This window comes from Rhopilema esculentum, chromosome 11, assembly GCF_057945365.1.
Source record: "Rhopilema esculentum isolate cy_ngs chromosome 11, ASM5794536v1, whole genome shotgun sequence".
NCBI lineage: Eukaryota > Metazoa > Cnidaria > Scyphozoa > Rhizostomeae > Rhizostomatidae > Rhopilema > Rhopilema esculentum.
In genome coordinates, this window is record NC_142825.1 from 11,651,214 (window position 1) to 11,670,245 (window position 19,032).

The 19,032-nt window shown below is 39.7% G+C and overlaps 4 protein-coding genes across 4 annotated transcripts; all 4 read left to right on the forward strand.

The window, feature by feature from the left end:
* The first annotated feature begins 6 nt into the window (after positions 1 to 6).
* On the forward strand, positions 7 to 3,085 carry LOC148959009 (uncharacterized). Its single transcript, XM_089111378.1, has 2 exons — positions 7 to 599; positions 1,083 to 3,085. The coding sequence occupies exons 1-2, from the start codon at positions 536 to 538 to the stop codon at positions 1,712 to 1,714; spliced, it is 696 nt and encodes a 231-aa protein (XP_088967504.1). The 5' UTR covers positions 7 to 535; the 3' UTR covers positions 1,715 to 3,085.
* Positions 3,086 to 4,606: 1,521 nt separating this feature from the next.
* Positions 4,607 to 7,225, forward strand: LOC148959010 (uncharacterized). Its single transcript, XM_089111379.1, has 2 exons — positions 4,607 to 4,739; positions 5,223 to 7,225. Exons 1-2 carry the CDS (start codon positions 4,676 to 4,678, stop codon positions 5,852 to 5,854), a joined length of 696 nt encoding a protein of 231 aa, XP_088967505.1. The 5' UTR covers positions 4,607 to 4,675; the 3' UTR covers positions 5,855 to 7,225.
* Positions 7,226 to 8,746: 1,521 nt separating this feature from the next.
* Positions 8,747 to 11,365, forward strand: LOC148959011 (uncharacterized). The gene is made up of 2 exons (XM_089111380.1): positions 8,747 to 8,879; positions 9,363 to 11,365. The coding sequence occupies exons 1-2, from the start codon at positions 8,816 to 8,818 to the stop codon at positions 9,992 to 9,994; spliced, it is 696 nt and encodes a 231-aa protein (XP_088967506.1). The 5' UTR covers positions 8,747 to 8,815; the 3' UTR covers positions 9,995 to 11,365.
* A 1,521-nt stretch (positions 11,366 to 12,886) lies between these two features.
* On the forward strand, positions 12,887 to 15,505 carry LOC148959012 (uncharacterized). The gene is made up of 2 exons (XM_089111381.1): positions 12,887 to 13,019; positions 13,503 to 15,505. Exons 1-2 carry the CDS (start codon positions 12,956 to 12,958, stop codon positions 14,132 to 14,134), a joined length of 696 nt encoding a protein of 231 aa, XP_088967507.1. The 5' UTR covers positions 12,887 to 12,955; the 3' UTR covers positions 14,135 to 15,505.
* The last annotated feature ends 3,527 nt before the right edge of the window (positions 15,506 to 19,032 follow it).

Sequence of the window (19,032 nt, forward strand, 5' to 3'; positions counted from 1 at the left end):
ATATATCATACAGATGTGTATATATATGTATAGATATATTGATATGTTTGTGTACATATATAACACTCTGTATGAAAGAGAATAAACAGTATAGAATGCCTATGCTGAAACACGCCCCTTTAATGCGGGTACAGTACTTCAATAGCATACTGGCTCCCAGGTTTCGTTCGGCACAAGACTGTGGGACAGCGCCCGGTACAGCAGGGCTGCGGTTGGTATTACACCATTTTTTCTTAGTTTTCTGACAAGCTGAGCTTGTTATTTGTATGGTTTCAAACAAACATTGCTACGTTGGTGGAACCCAAGATCTCCGCGGGAGAACGCTTCAGGCTTGTCTACTGCGGCGCCCTCATCGGTCATGTTTGCTGTTCGTACATCATCACTGTGGATGCCTGACATGACGATAACCACAAGACCTCTCAATCATATGCTCCACAAATAGGCATACAACAGCCCCTGAGCTTCACTCTCGCTCAAATCTACGCCTGCGCTTGTTGATATAACACAAGACTATCCACAAAATCAGCACGTCATAATGGCCAGCAATTACCTTTCAAACGACAAAGAAGACACACGCGATTCATCCACCACCAAGAAAGGTACTACATTTCTACTTTACAAATTACAAATTATCCACACCTATAATGTTCGTTCTCCTCACATGGTTTAGCACTCTATACAAGTATTTCATATGATACTCGTTACATATATAGCCAAAATTCATGTTTCTACCAATATATACCAGAATTCGCAAAGCATACACCGGTCGGTGCACATATAAACATGTACATATAAAGCAAACGCAATGTACACATAAGAAAATATATCTTTGTATCTACATATCTATGATATTGGTACATCGTGCAACCTATGAAACATCACACGACCCACCTTTATGGTACGGGAACGACTACATAGGTTTGGTTGTCCAGAAAATTATCGAGAACAAAAAGCTTTGTATACATATCATCCAAATGGTGAAACCTATATACAAATATTCATATGTGTGTATATGTTTCTGTATATATAGAGTAATATCACACAACACATCTCACAACATTGCTATACCTATACTTGCACAGATAACACAAAAGAACTTCTGGACATGGTGCTGGAAACCACCAGCGAGGAGGAACCTCTTGAATGTGGCCAACGCACACCCGAAAACACCAGGCATGGCCTCTCTGGTTACAAAATACCGAAGAAAAAACAACAGTCCTCCGCCCCTCTCAGAAAGAGGTCCGAAAAAACACACTCCACCAGCCAGCACAATAGTGGGACATATCAAGAGCAGAACAGCAAATTGACTGCCCTTATATCCAACAGCCTGGCGAGTAGCTTCTACCACCAGGACAAATCTGAAGAATTTCAGAGACACGCAGAGAAAGGTCGATATCCGACTTTTCTCTACCCGGAGGTCAACGTCCGATACAGAAACGATTTCTCGTCGGATTTACAAAAACAAGTGGCAGAGGCCTGTTGCACGTTCGCCAGGACCATGTGCAACATACTGGCCTCCCATCACGAATCAATGAGGTCATCGCAAGATGATCTCACACAAAACTACATAAACATGGCCAGAAAAAGATATCCCGGTGCATACGCTGGTATTGTATCGGGGGCAGAAACCCTGGCCATGGATAAACACATACGATACAAAGGAACCAGAGAGGTCTCAACAACAGGCAATAAGCGGAAACGCGAACGGCGTTGAACAATTTTGAACTCATAATTATACATATAACTTTAACAATATACATAAAAAAATTTTTTTATCTTATTTTACAACTATACTATCAAACCTCATTTACATTGTCTTCTATTGTTCTCGCTGCATACAGGATCCGAGGGTACACGTATATTCACGAATCAACATACCAAAACACGCCTTAGAAAGATCTTAGGCCAAAATAGAAAACATCGCGTGAAAGCGAAAACACAAAAATCATCAACACGCAAATACCTTTTAAACAAAACACAACAATCTCACAACGTGCGATACAGCAATATTGTCAATCTCAGTGATTTGAAACTTAATTCGTTACAAGAAAAGGTTTTAAACAAAGGCTTAAACTTCGTTGTCACACCGAAAAGTGTAAATATACATACAACATTACAATCATTTAATGAATTCAGAAGAAAAATGCTCCTACAAGTCCACTTCAAGGACACCAAAAGTGATACAACTGCCTCTCCATTTAGGGGGAAATCGAGTTGGGAACCTGAATCTGTTCGAAACCCCAACATTTACAAGTATCTTGATAACGTACACTCAGACATTTTAAACCTATACACACAAAACTACTACAACCCTCTAAATATTTCAAAAGAGGAGCAAGAGGCCATTCGTAGCCTAAAACAAATAGACAATATTTCAATAAAAAAAGCCGACAAAGGAGGCAAAATTGTACTATGGCCTAAAGACATGTATTTACGCGAGGCCACAAAACAACTTGATGATGCAAACTTTTACAAAGAACATCCAGTAGATCATACCATCGAAACATCCGCCGAGATTACAACTTTTTTAACACATCTCCTCCACAACTACCGTATTGATGAAACACTTTTCGAATATCTTACACCTAACACGAAGGTTCGAACACCGGTATTCTATTTGTTACCAAAAATTCACAAGGAGGGCATCCCAGGGAGGCCTATACTGTCGGGTTGCGGCTCCCCTACGGAGAAACTCTCGTCCTATCTTGATCACTATCTTAGACCGATAGTCGAGGAAAGTGCCTCATATATAAAAGACACCACTCATTTTTTACAACAAATATTCGAAATACACACTAGCATTCCACCAAACTCGTGGCTGGTTACGCTAGACGTCAAATCTCTATACACCAACATCCCCCAGGACGAGGGGATCGAGGCATGCCTCGAGGCCATCCGGAATTATTATGGGGACACCCCGCCAATGCGTACAAGTTACATCAAACAAATGATGGTATTCATACTTAAACACAACTATTTTACCTTTAATGGTAGATTTTATCAACAAATTCAAGGCACTGCAATGGGGAGCCCCTTCGCTCCCAACTATGCCAACATATTTATGACAACTATAGAACAACATATTTTACAAAATGCCCCAATGGGGCGTACTCCAATGTTTTGGAAAAGATTCATCGACGATATAATTTTCATTTGGCCACACACCCTTGAGGACCTACAAAATTTTATACAATACACCAACACCGTCCACAAAACAATAAAGTTTGAAGCAAATTATTCCAATTCAAATATACACTTCTTGGATACAACAATAAACTTACACAAAGAGGGGGGAATTACCACCTCACTCTACCAAAAACCAACAGACACTTGCAATCTCTTACACGGTGATTCCTTCCACCCATGGAGTTGTAAAACTGGAATCATTTACAGCCAGGCCTTACGTTACAGAAGAGTGATCACAAGTGACGAAGAGCTATATTCAAAATTACAAGAATTAAAAAACAACCTCATCATAAGGGGATATCAGATCAATGATATAAATGAACAGTTCAATAAGGTCATTAGACTATCGCAATCGCAGCTACTTGAATCTAAACAAATAAATGACGGCAGTTTTTCCACACCGAAAGGCTCTGTTTTACCCTTCATTATACCCTATGACAACCGCACCATTCACATCCGTGAAATTCTCAAAAAACACTGGAATATTATAACAAAGGATAAAGAATTACAAAACATATGGTCAAAAACCCCCATTCTCGCCTTACAAAGGCACAACAACCTTGGAGATTGGTTCACTCATACTAAATTTTGAGCATCATATGACATTGTAAGATACCTCGATACCACACCATCAACATTACTATTATGTCACACCAGACTCCAATGCTTTTTCTATTCGCGATTTATCTGCATAAACAAGATATCCCAATTTTATAACCATTTGTCTATATATGCAACATACTTCTACATTCAAAGGATGATACATGCCTCTATGGCTACAATATACATATTTTATGTACACTGCTACAACATATTAACACACCTTTGCTGGCATCATCCCTGGACGCAGGGGTGAGGGGGCACCCAGGTGTAAAAGAGCATACTGATCATAAGCCCCGAAATGCTCTGCCTGGTGGATTAGCTGAGGAGCTAGCAAGGACTCATAATCACAAAATATATCATACAGATGTGTATATATATGTATAGATATATTGATATGTTTGTGTACATATATAACACTCTGTATGAAAGAGAATAAACAGTATAGAATGCCTATGCTGAAACACGCCCCTTTAATGCGGGTACAGTACTTCAATAGCATACTGGCTCCCAGGTTTCGTTCGGCACAAGACTGTGGGACAGCGCCCGGTACAGCAGGGCTGCGGTTGGTATTACACCATTTTTTCTTAGTTTTCTGACAAGCTGAGCTTGTTATTTGTATGGTTTCAAACAAACATTGCTACGTTGGTGGAACCCAAGATCTCCGCGGGAGAACGCTTCAGGCTTGTCTACTGCGGCGCCCTCATCGGTCATGTTTGCTGTTCGTACATCATCACTGTGGATGCCTGACATGACGATAACCACAAGACCTCTCAATCATATGCTCCACAAATAGGCATACAACAGCCCCTGAGCTTCACTCTCGCTCAAATCTACGCCTGCGCTTGTTGATATAACACAAGACTATCCACAAAATCAGCACGTCATAATGGCCAGCAATTACCTTTCAAACGACAAAGAAGACACACGCGATTCATCCACCACCAAGAAAGGTACTACATTTCTACTTTACAAATTACAAATTATCCACACCTATAATGTTCGTTCTCCTCACATGGTTTAGCACTCTATACAAGTATTTCATATGATACTCGTTACATATATAGCCAAAATTCATGTTTCTACCAATATATACCAGAATTCGCAAAGCATACACCGGTCGGTGCACATATAAACATGTACATATAAAGCAAACGCAATGTACACATAAGAAAATATATCTTTGTATCTACATATCTATGATATTGGTACATCGTGCAACCTATGAAACATCACACGACCCACCTTTATGGTACGGGAACGACTACATAGGTTTGGTTGTCCAGAAAATTATCGAGAACAAAAAGCTTTGTATACATATCATCCAAATGGTGAAACCTATATACAAATATTCATATGTGTGTATATGTTTCTGTATATATAGAGTAATATCACACAACACATCTCACAACATTGCTATACCTATACTTGCACAGATAACACAAAAGAACTTCTGGACATGGTGCTGGAAACCACCAGCGAGGAGGAACCTCTTGAATGTGGCCAACGCACACCCGAAAACACCAGGCATGGCCTCTCTGGTTACAAAATACCGAAGAAAAAACAACAGTCCTCCGCCCCTCTCAGAAAGAGGTCCGAAAAAACACACTCCACCAGCCAGCACAATAGTGGGACATATCAAGAGCAGAACAGCAAATTGACTGCCCTTATATCCAACAGCCTGGCGAGTAGCTTCTACCACCAGGACAAATCTGAAGAATTTCAGAGACACGCAGAGAAAGGTCGATATCCGACTTTTCTCTACCCGGAGGTCAACGTCCGATACAGAAACGATTTCTCGTCGGATTTACAAAAACAAGTGGCAGAGGCCTGTTGCACGTTCGCCAGGACCATGTGCAACATACTGGCCTCCCATCACGAATCAATGAGGTCATCGCAAGATGATCTCACACAAAACTACATAAACATGGCCAGAAAAAGATATCCCGGTGCATACGCTGGTATTGTATCGGGGGCAGAAACCCTGGCCATGGATAAACACATACGATACAAAGGAACCAGAGAGGTCTCAACAACAGGCAATAAGCGGAAACGCGAACGGCGTTGAACAATTTTGAACTCATAATTATACATATAACTTTAACAATATACATAAAAAAATTTTTTTATCTTATTTTACAACTATACTATCAAACCTCATTTACATTGTCTTCTATTGTTCTCGCTGCATACAGGATCCGAGGGTACACGTATATTCACGAATCAACATACCAAAACACGCCTTAGAAAGATCTTAGGCCAAAATAGAAAACATCGCGTGAAAGCGAAAACACAAAAATCATCAACACGCAAATACCTTTTAAACAAAACACAACAATCTCACAACGTGCGATACAGCAATATTGTCAATCTCAGTGATTTGAAACTTAATTCGTTACAAGAAAAGGTTTTAAACAAAGGCTTAAACTTCGTTGTCACACCGAAAAGTGTAAATATACATACAACATTACAATCATTTAATGAATTCAGAAGAAAAATGCTCCTACAAGTCCACTTCAAGGACACCAAAAGTGATACAACTGCCTCTCCATTTAGGGGGAAATCGAGTTGGGAACCTGAATCTGTTCGAAACCCCAACATTTACAAGTATCTTGATAACGTACACTCAGACATTTTAAACCTATACACACAAAACTACTACAACCCTCTAAATATTTCAAAAGAGGAGCAAGAGGCCATTCGTAGCCTAAAACAAATAGACAATATTTCAATAAAAAAAGCCGACAAAGGAGGCAAAATTGTACTATGGCCTAAAGACATGTATTTACGCGAGGCCACAAAACAACTTGATGATGCAAACTTTTACAAAGAACATCCAGTAGATCATACCATCGAAACATCCGCCGAGATTACAACTTTTTTAACACATCTCCTCCACAACTACCGTATTGATGAAACACTTTTCGAATATCTTACACCTAACACGAAGGTTCGAACACCGGTATTCTATTTGTTACCAAAAATTCACAAGGAGGGCATCCCAGGGAGGCCTATACTGTCGGGTTGCGGCTCCCCTACGGAGAAACTCTCGTCCTATCTTGATCACTATCTTAGACCGATAGTCGAGGAAAGTGCCTCATATATAAAAGACACCACTCATTTTTTACAACAAATATTCGAAATACACACTAGCATTCCACCAAACTCGTGGCTGGTTACGCTAGACGTCAAATCTCTATACACCAACATCCCCCAGGACGAGGGGATCGAGGCATGCCTCGAGGCCATCCGGAATTATTATGGGGACACCCCGCCAATGCGTACAAGTTACATCAAACAAATGATGGTATTCATACTTAAACACAACTATTTTACCTTTAATGGTAGATTTTATCAACAAATTCAAGGCACTGCAATGGGGAGCCCCTTCGCTCCCAACTATGCCAACATATTTATGACAACTATAGAACAACATATTTTACAAAATGCCCCAATGGGGCGTACTCCAATGTTTTGGAAAAGATTCATCGACGATATAATTTTCATTTGGCCACACACCCTTGAGGACCTACAAAATTTTATACAATACACCAACACCGTCCACAAAACAATAAAGTTTGAAGCAAATTATTCCAATTCAAATATACACTTCTTGGATACAACAATAAACTTACACAAAGAGGGGGGAATTACCACCTCACTCTACCAAAAACCAACAGACACTTGCAATCTCTTACACGGTGATTCCTTCCACCCATGGAGTTGTAAAACTGGAATCATTTACAGCCAGGCCTTACGTTACAGAAGAGTGATCACAAGTGACGAAGAGCTATATTCAAAATTACAAGAATTAAAAAACAACCTCATCATAAGGGGATATCAGATCAATGATATAAATGAACAGTTCAATAAGGTCATTAGACTATCGCAATCGCAGCTACTTGAATCTAAACAAATAAATGACGGCAGTTTTTCCACACCGAAAGGCTCTGTTTTACCCTTCATTATACCCTATGACAACCGCACCATTCACATCCGTGAAATTCTCAAAAAACACTGGAATATTATAACAAAGGATAAAGAATTACAAAACATATGGTCAAAAACCCCCATTCTCGCCTTACAAAGGCACAACAACCTTGGAGATTGGTTCACTCATACTAAATTTTGAGCATCATATGACATTGTAAGATACCTCGATACCACACCATCAACATTACTATTATGTCACACCAGACTCCAATGCTTTTTCTATTCGCGATTTATCTGCATAAACAAGATATCCCAATTTTATAACCATTTGTCTATATATGCAACATACTTCTACATTCAAAGGATGATACATGCCTCTATGGCTACAATATACATATTTTATGTACACTGCTACAACATATTAACACACCTTTGCTGGCATCATCCCTGGACGCAGGGGTGAGGGGGCACCCAGGTGTAAAAGAGCATACTGATCATAAGCCCCGAAATGCTCTGCCTGGTGGATTAGCTGAGGAGCTAGCAAGGACTCATAATCACAAAATATATCATACAGATGTGTATATATATGTATAGATATATTGATATGTTTGTGTACATATATAACACTCTGTATGAAAGAGAATAAACAGTATAGAATGCCTATGCTGAAACACGCCCCTTTAATGCGGGTACAGTACTTCAATAGCATACTGGCTCCCAGGTTTCGTTCGGCACAAGACTGTGGGACAGCGCCCGGTACAGCAGGGCTGCGGTTGGTATTACACCATTTTTTCTTAGTTTTCTGACAAGCTGAGCTTGTTATTTGTATGGTTTCAAACAAACATTGCTACGTTGGTGGAACCCAAGATCTCCGCGGGAGAACGCTTCAGGCTTGTCTACTGCGGCGCCCTCATCGGTCATGTTTGCTGTTCGTACATCATCACTGTGGATGCCTGACATGACGATAACCACAAGACCTCTCAATCATATGCTCCACAAATAGGCATACAACAGCCCCTGAGCTTCACTCTCGCTCAAATCTACGCCTGCGCTTGTTGATATAACACAAGACTATCCACAAAATCAGCACGTCATAATGGCCAGCAATTACCTTTCAAACGACAAAGAAGACACACGCGATTCATCCACCACCAAGAAAGGTACTACATTTCTACTTTACAAATTACAAATTATCCACACCTATAATGTTCGTTCTCCTCACATGGTTTAGCACTCTATACAAGTATTTCATATGATACTCGTTACATATATAGCCAAAATTCATGTTTCTACCAATATATACCAGAATTCGCAAAGCATACACCGGTCGGTGCACATATAAACATGTACATATAAAGCAAACGCAATGTACACATAAGAAAATATATCTTTGTATCTACATATCTATGATATTGGTACATCGTGCAACCTATGAAACATCACACGACCCACCTTTATGGTACGGGAACGACTACATAGGTTTGGTTGTCCAGAAAATTATCGAGAACAAAAAGCTTTGTATACATATCATCCAAATGGTGAAACCTATATACAAATATTCATATGTGTGTATATGTTTCTGTATATATAGAGTAATATCACACAACACATCTCACAACATTGCTATACCTATACTTGCACAGATAACACAAAAGAACTTCTGGACATGGTGCTGGAAACCACCAGCGAGGAGGAACCTCTTGAATGTGGCCAACGCACACCCGAAAACACCAGGCATGGCCTCTCTGGTTACAAAATACCGAAGAAAAAACAACAGTCCTCCGCCCCTCTCAGAAAGAGGTCCGAAAAAACACACTCCACCAGCCAGCACAATAGTGGGACATATCAAGAGCAGAACAGCAAATTGACTGCCCTTATATCCAACAGCCTGGCGAGTAGCTTCTACCACCAGGACAAATCTGAAGAATTTCAGAGACACGCAGAGAAAGGTCGATATCCGACTTTTCTCTACCCGGAGGTCAACGTCCGATACAGAAACGATTTCTCGTCGGATTTACAAAAACAAGTGGCAGAGGCCTGTTGCACGTTCGCCAGGACCATGTGCAACATACTGGCCTCCCATCACGAATCAATGAGGTCATCGCAAGATGATCTCACACAAAACTACATAAACATGGCCAGAAAAAGATATCCCGGTGCATACGCTGGTATTGTATCGGGGGCAGAAACCCTGGCCATGGATAAACACATACGATACAAAGGAACCAGAGAGGTCTCAACAACAGGCAATAAGCGGAAACGCGAACGGCGTTGAACAATTTTGAACTCATAATTATACATATAACTTTAACAATATACATAAAAAAATTTTTTTATCTTATTTTACAACTATACTATCAAACCTCATTTACATTGTCTTCTATTGTTCTCGCTGCATACAGGATCCGAGGGTACACGTATATTCACGAATCAACATACCAAAACACGCCTTAGAAAGATCTTAGGCCAAAATAGAAAACATCGCGTGAAAGCGAAAACACAAAAATCATCAACACGCAAATACCTTTTAAACAAAACACAACAATCTCACAACGTGCGATACAGCAATATTGTCAATCTCAGTGATTTGAAACTTAATTCGTTACAAGAAAAGGTTTTAAACAAAGGCTTAAACTTCGTTGTCACACCGAAAAGTGTAAATATACATACAACATTACAATCATTTAATGAATTCAGAAGAAAAATGCTCCTACAAGTCCACTTCAAGGACACCAAAAGTGATACAACTGCCTCTCCATTTAGGGGGAAATCGAGTTGGGAACCTGAATCTGTTCGAAACCCCAACATTTACAAGTATCTTGATAACGTACACTCAGACATTTTAAACCTATACACACAAAACTACTACAACCCTCTAAATATTTCAAAAGAGGAGCAAGAGGCCATTCGTAGCCTAAAACAAATAGACAATATTTCAATAAAAAAAGCCGACAAAGGAGGCAAAATTGTACTATGGCCTAAAGACATGTATTTACGCGAGGCCACAAAACAACTTGATGATGCAAACTTTTACAAAGAACATCCAGTAGATCATACCATCGAAACATCCGCCGAGATTACAACTTTTTTAACACATCTCCTCCACAACTACCGTATTGATGAAACACTTTTCGAATATCTTACACCTAACACGAAGGTTCGAACACCGGTATTCTATTTGTTACCAAAAATTCACAAGGAGGGCATCCCAGGGAGGCCTATACTGTCGGGTTGCGGCTCCCCTACGGAGAAACTCTCGTCCTATCTTGATCACTATCTTAGACCGATAGTCGAGGAAAGTGCCTCATATATAAAAGACACCACTCATTTTTTACAACAAATATTCGAAATACACACTAGCATTCCACCAAACTCGTGGCTGGTTACGCTAGACGTCAAATCTCTATACACCAACATCCCCCAGGACGAGGGGATCGAGGCATGCCTCGAGGCCATCCGGAATTATTATGGGGACACCCCGCCAATGCGTACAAGTTACATCAAACAAATGATGGTATTCATACTTAAACACAACTATTTTACCTTTAATGGTAGATTTTATCAACAAATTCAAGGCACTGCAATGGGGAGCCCCTTCGCTCCCAACTATGCCAACATATTTATGACAACTATAGAACAACATATTTTACAAAATGCCCCAATGGGGCGTACTCCAATGTTTTGGAAAAGATTCATCGACGATATAATTTTCATTTGGCCACACACCCTTGAGGACCTACAAAATTTTATACAATACACCAACACCGTCCACAAAACAATAAAGTTTGAAGCAAATTATTCCAATTCAAATATACACTTCTTGGATACAACAATAAACTTACACAAAGAGGGGGGAATTACCACCTCACTCTACCAAAAACCAACAGACACTTGCAATCTCTTACACGGTGATTCCTTCCACCCATGGAGTTGTAAAACTGGAATCATTTACAGCCAGGCCTTACGTTACAGAAGAGTGATCACAAGTGACGAAGAGCTATATTCAAAATTACAAGAATTAAAAAACAACCTCATCATAAGGGGATATCAGATCAATGATATAAATGAACAGTTCAATAAGGTCATTAGACTATCGCAATCGCAGCTACTTGAATCTAAACAAATAAATGACGGCAGTTTTTCCACACCGAAAGGCTCTGTTTTACCCTTCATTATACCCTATGACAACCGCACCATTCACATCCGTGAAATTCTCAAAAAACACTGGAATATTATAACAAAGGATAAAGAATTACAAAACATATGGTCAAAAACCCCCATTCTCGCCTTACAAAGGCACAACAACCTTGGAGATTGGTTCACTCATACTAAATTTTGAGCATCATATGACATTGTAAGATACCTCGATACCACACCATCAACATTACTATTATGTCACACCAGACTCCAATGCTTTTTCTATTCGCGATTTATCTGCATAAACAAGATATCCCAATTTTATAACCATTTGTCTATATATGCAACATACTTCTACATTCAAAGGATGATACATGCCTCTATGGCTACAATATACATATTTTATGTACACTGCTACAACATATTAACACACCTTTGCTGGCATCATCCCTGGACGCAGGGGTGAGGGGGCACCCAGGTGTAAAAGAGCATACTGATCATAAGCCCCGAAATGCTCTGCCTGGTGGATTAGCTGAGGAGCTAGCAAGGACTCATAATCACAAAATATATCATACAGATGTGTATATATATGTATAGATATATTGATATGTTTGTGTACATATATAACACTCTGTATGAAAGAGAATAAACAGTATAGAATGCCTATGCTGAAACACGCCCCTTTAATGCGGGTACAGTACTTCAATAGCATACTGGCTCCCAGGTTTCGTTCGGCACAAGACTGTGGGACAGCGCCCGGTACAGCAGGGCTGCGGTTGGTATTACACCATTTTTTCTTAGTTTTCTGACAAGCTGAGCTTGTTATTTGTATGGTTTCAAACAAACATTGCTACGTTGGTGGAACCCAAGATCTCCGCGGGAGAACGCTTCAGGCTTGTCTACTGCGGCGCCCTCATCGGTCATGTTTGCTGTTCGTACATCATCACTGTGGATGCCTGACATGACGATAACCACAAGACCTCTCAATCATATGCTCCACAAATAGGCATACAACAGCCCCTGAGCTTCACTCTCGCTCAAATCTACGCCTGCGCTTGTTGATATAACACAAGACTATCCACAAAATCAGCACGTCATAATGGCCAGCAATTACCTTTCAAACGACAAAGAAGACACACGCGATTCATCCACCACCAAGAAAGGTACTACATTTCTACTTTACAAATTACAAATTATCCACACCTATAATGTTCGTTCTCCTCACATGGTTTAGCACTCTATACAAGTATTTCATATGATACTCGTTACATATATAGCCAAAATTCATGTTTCTACCAATATATACCAGAATTCGCAAAGCATACACCGGTCGGTGCACATATAAACATGTACATATAAAGCAAACGCAATGTACACATAAGAAAATATATCTTTGTATCTACATATCTATGATATTGGTACATCGTGCAACCTATGAAACATCACACGACCCACCTTTATGGTACGGGAACGACTACATAGGTTTGGTTGTCCAGAAAATTATCGAGAACAAAAAGCTTTGTATACATATCATCCAAATGGTGAAACCTATATACAAATATTCATATGTGTGTATATGTTTCTGTATATATAGAGTAATATCACACAACACATCTCACAACATTGCTATACCTATACTTGCACAGATAACACAAAAGAACTTCTGGACATGGTGCTGGAAACCACCAGCGAGGAGGAACCTCTTGAATGTGGCCAACGCACACCCGAAAACACCAGGCATGGCCTCTCTGGTTACAAAATACCGAAGAAAAAACAACAGTCCTCCGCCCCTCTCAGAAAGAGGTCCGAAAAAACACACTCCACCAGCCAGCACAATAGTGGGACATATCAAGAGCAGAACAGCAAATTGACTGCCCTTATATCCAACAGCCTGGCGAGTAGCTTCTACCACCAGGACAAATCTGAAGAATTTCAGAGACACGCAGAGAAAGGTCGATATCCGACTTTTCTCTACCCGGAGGTCAACGTCCGATACAGAAACGATTTCTCGTCGGATTTACAAAAACAAGTGGCAGAGGCCTGTTGCACGTTCGCCAGGACCATGTGCAACATACTGGCCTCCCATCACGAATCAATGAGGTCATCGCAAGATGATCTCACACAAAACTACATAAACATGGCCAGAAAAAGATATCCCGGTGCATACGCTGGTATTGTATCGGGGGCAGAAACCCTGGCCATGGATAAACACATACGATACAAAGGAACCAGAGAGGTCTCAACAACAGGCAATAAGCGGAAACGCGAACGGCGTTGAACAATTTTGAACTCATAATTATACATATAACTTTAACAATATACATAAAAAAATTTTTTTATCTTATTTTACAACTATACTATCAAACCTCATTTACATTGTCTTCTATTGTTCTCGCTGCATACAGGATCCGAGGGTACACGTATATTCACGAATCAACATACCAAAACACGCCTTAGAAAGATCTTAGGCCAAAATAGAAAACATCGCGTGAAAGCGAAAACACAAAAATCATCAACACGCAAATACCTTTTAAACAAAACACAACAATCTCACAACGTGCGATACAGCAATATTGTCAATCTCAGTGATTTGAAACTTAATTCGTTACAAGAAAAGGTTTTAAACAAAGGCTTAAACTTCGTTGTCACACCGAAAAGTGTAAATATACATACAACATTACAATCATTTAATGAATTCAGAAGAAAAATGCTCCTACAAGTCCACTTCAAGGACACCAAAAGTGATACAACTGCCTCTCCATTTAGGGGGAAATCGAGTTGGGAACCTGAATCTGTTCGAAACCCCAACATTTACAAGTATCTTGATAACGTACACTCAGACATTTTAAACCTATACACACAAAACTACTACAACCCTCTAAATATTTCAAAAGAGGAGCAAGAGGCCATTCGTAGCCTAAAACAAATAGACAATATTTCAATAAAAAAAGCCGACAAAGGAGGCAAAATTGTACTATGGCCTAAAGACATGTATTTACGCGAGGCCACAAAACAACTTGATGATGCAAACTTTTACAAAGAACATCCAGTAGATCATACCATCGAAACATCCGCCGAGATTACAACTTTTTTAACACATCTCCTCCACAACTACCGTATTGATGAAACACTTTTCGAATATCTTACACCTAACACGAAGGTTCGAACACCGGTATTCTATTTGTTACCAAAAATTCACAAGGAGGGCATCCCAGGGAGGCCTATACTGTCGGGTTGCGGCTCCCCTACGGAGAAACTCTCGTCCTATCTTGATCACTATCTTAGACCGATAGTCGAGGAAAGTGCCTCATATATAAAAGACACCACTCATTTTTTACAACAAATATTCGAAATACACACTAGCATTCCACCAAACTCGTGGCTGGTTACGCTAGACGTCAAATCTCTATACACCAACATCCCCCAGGACGAGGGGATCGAGGCATGCCTCGAGGCCATCCGGAATTATTATGGGGACACCCCGCCAATGCGTACAAGTTACATCAAACAAATGATGGTATTCATACTTAAACACAACTATTTTACCTTTAATGGTAGATTTTATCAACAAATTCAAGGCACTGCAATGGGGAGCCCCTTCGCTCCCAACTATGCCAACATATTTATGACAACTATAGAACAACATATTTTACAAAATGCCCCAATGGGGCGTACTCCAATGTTTTGGAAAAGATTCATCGACGATATAATTTTCATTTGGCCACACACCCTTGAGGACCTACAAAATTTTATACAATACACCAACACCGTCCACAAAACAATAAAGTTTGAAGCAAATTATTCCAATTCAAATATACACTTCTTGGATACAACAATAAACTTACACAAAGAGGGGGGAATTACCACCTCACTCTACCAAAAACCAACAGACACTTGCAATCTCTTACACGGTGATTCCTTCCACCCATGGAGTTGTAAAACTGGAATCATTTACAGCCAGGCCTTACGTTACAGAAGAGTGATCACAAGTGACGAAGAGCTATATTCAAAATTACAAGAATTAAAAAACAACCTCATCATAAGGGGATATCAGATCAATGATATAAATGAACAGTTCAATAAGGTCATTAGACTATCGCAATCGCAGCTACTTGAATCTAAACAAATAAATGACGGCAGTTTTTCCACACCGAAAGGCTCTGTTTTACCCTTCATTATACCCTATGACAACCGCACCATTCACATCCGTGAAATTCTCAAAAAACACTGGAATATTATAACAAAGGATAAAGAATTACAAAACATATGGTCAAAAACCCCCATTCTCGCCTTACAAAGGCACAACAACCTTGGAGATTGGTTCACTCATACTAAATTTTGAGCATCATATGACATTGTAAGATACCTCGATACCACACCATCAACATTACTATTATGTCACACCAGACTCCAATGCTTTTTCTATTCGCGATTTATCTGCATAAACAAGATATCCCAATTTTATAACCATTTGTCTATATATGCAACATACTTCTACATTCAAAGGATGATACATGCCTCTATGGCTACAATATACATATTTTATGTACACTGCTACAACATATTAACACACCTTTGCTGGCATCATCCCTGGACGCAGGGGTGAGGGGGCACCCAGGTGTAAAAGAGCATACTGATCATAAGCCCCGAAATGCTCTGCCTGGTGGATTAGCTGAGGAGCTAGCAAGGACTCATAATCACAAAATATATCATACAGATGTGTATATATATGTATAGATATATTGATATGTTTGTGTACATATATAACACTCTGTATGAAAGAGAATAAACAGTATAGAATGCCTATGCTGAAACACGCCCCTTTAATGCGGGTACAGTACTTCAATAGCATACTGGCTCCCAGGTTTCGTTCGGCACAAGACTGTGGGACAGCGCCCGGTACAGCAGGGCTGCGGTTGGTATTACACCATTTTTTCTTAGTTTTCTGACAAGCTGAGCTTGTTATTTGTATGGTTTCAAACAAACATTCAACCACTCGCAAATGCAGGGAAACGCCCTTTTTGCAAAATTTCCCCTCATTATTTGATTCATTTAAGCTATGGTAAATAGCAAAGTACTTTACAATTGTTATTGACACAAGCATACGGTACACTACACCCCCCAATGAGTTTTACATCTTTTTTGGACAAATCTTGCAGACCATATTTTAGAAAAGTGGGGGGGGGTCCAGACCCCCCTTTTCCACTCCTTGGGTACGCCACTGATCAATGATAAAATTTAACCCACCTATAGCGATGGGTTACGATCTGTGGACGAACTGAAGATTTACCGACTAACTCGAGAAGAATTGCCAACTTGATCCAACATCACTTCCTTACGAGCTTCCATGTACAAGCTTACCTGGCAGTGAGAGTCACACCCAGGTCAGCAAGTGTATGGCAATTCTTCATTTCGTTCAAAAAATCTTCGTCGTTTCCCGGTAAAATCGCTATCGGTGGGTGAAATAGCACCTAAAATTCTCTTCATCAATGTTTTCGTCGGTAAATTTCATCATGATGACCCCGTACCCCTTAGTCTTAAAGGTCAAATTACACTACTGTGTATACCTTCTGGTAAAAAACCATTATTGGCGTAAATCAAAAATTGTTTAATAAATTAGCCAAGACATTACATCAAAGCTAGAGAAATGGAAGAAAATAAAATACAAAAATATCGGCCTACCGTTTGTTCCATAACCTTCTATTGAAGCTTGTGGTGATTTACCTATTACTACTAAGTGACGACAAAAACCAACGGGAAAACGCCAAAAAAGCAGTAAAAAGCTTAAAAAGACTATGTTATATTTCAAAAAGGATAAAATATGCTGGCATATCTTCAAATTCTACGAATAAACTCAGAATTTTCACGAAGAAAACGTGCGATCGTATTGTTTACGTATAGGCCGCTGGATCTCATGCTCTCCAGTGAGGCGTTTCTATGCGGTAACCAAGCACGTGACGCCTAGCTGCAAAGAGCCTGACCAATTCATGGAGTTTGTACCAAGTGTTTAGCCATTCGCAGTTTTTATTGAGGATACTGCGAGACCGCACGTGGTATAACGTAAGACCAGATTTTGAACATGGCGGTTACAATCTATTTAGTGACTAAATGCAATTTTTGCAAGGTGCTCAATATATCGCTAACACAGCATGTCCAAACAAAGCCACAACACCCCCCCCCCCCCCATAACTGTCAAAGTAAGGCTCAACGTTGCTGAAACACATGCTTCTAAAAGGTATTTCCTTGGAAGAATTTCAATTTCAATTTTCATGTGTATTCTCAGCTTAATTACAAGGATTAATAGTTGCAATTCAATTCAAGAGTCTGCAGGCAGGCTACAACATAGATCGCGCAATAACTTTTGTTGTTGTCTGATTAAGTTATTGTTTAATCAGCCAATGGCGTGCAAATAAAACTGCAGATTCAATGACGCATAAATTCAAATATTCCATCTTCATTTTTCAAAATTTTAAATCAGCAATTCAAGTAACTTTTAACCAAACAAACATTTTGCAGCTAGGTGCTTCTGGTTCTGATAAGTGCAGAAAATTGCTTTGGAATTGGTGCACAAAATTTTTTGATAAAATTCTCAATCAACTCTCTAAATCAACTCTTATTTGGATCTTAGAGAATCTCGTGGGTTTCAAATCAGATCATTTTCATTGGCAACAAGAAATTTTCGCTTATTTTAAGGTTAGGTCTTTTTAATGGCCAAGGAAGGACATAGAGTTTGCAGATTTTTAGGTAAATTTGAGTAACAATGTCCTTGTTAGGGGAATGTACTGCATTTTTATGAAAAAGACTGCCTTCCTCATTTCCCTAGCATTGACTTGATTCCATCAAAGAGACTGTTTTGCATTATTTAGACATATTTCAGTGCATTAACTCGCACATAGCTAAGGCAACGCGAGTTTCGCTAAGGCAGCTTTGAGTTCAGCAACACAGAGAAGTCTTACAGCTTGCATTCAAGATCAAGTAGAAAAAACACATATAAAGAAACCACAGCAGTACAAATTGCGTCATTCATTTCGGAAAATAACTTGCCAGTGAACTTGAGCTAGCCGCTTCTAAACCTAATAAAGGCAAGAGATCCAAAAGACGGCAAAGAGCTGTAGTCTAAAAGAAATGCACATGGCAGCAACAAAGTGCGTAAATGTAATTCGACAAGCAACTGGC

Coding starts and splice junctions, on each gene's coding strand:
- LOC148959009 (XM_089111378.1), top strand. CDS start 536: ATGGCCAGCAATTACCTTTCAAACGACAAAGAAGACACACGCGATTCA. Junction 600..1,082: donor TTCATCCACCACCAAGAAAG/GTACTACATTTC, acceptor ATACTTGCACAG/ATAACACAAAAGAACTTCTG.
- LOC148959010 (XM_089111379.1), top strand. CDS start 4,676: ATGGCCAGCAATTACCTTTCAAACGACAAAGAAGACACACGCGATTCA. Junction 4,740..5,222: donor TTCATCCACCACCAAGAAAG/GTACTACATTTC, acceptor ATACTTGCACAG/ATAACACAAAAGAACTTCTG.
- LOC148959011 (XM_089111380.1), top strand. CDS start 8,816: ATGGCCAGCAATTACCTTTCAAACGACAAAGAAGACACACGCGATTCA. Junction 8,880..9,362: donor TTCATCCACCACCAAGAAAG/GTACTACATTTC, acceptor ATACTTGCACAG/ATAACACAAAAGAACTTCTG.
- LOC148959012 (XM_089111381.1), top strand. CDS start 12,956: ATGGCCAGCAATTACCTTTCAAACGACAAAGAAGACACACGCGATTCA. Junction 13,020..13,502: donor TTCATCCACCACCAAGAAAG/GTACTACATTTC, acceptor ATACTTGCACAG/ATAACACAAAAGAACTTCTG.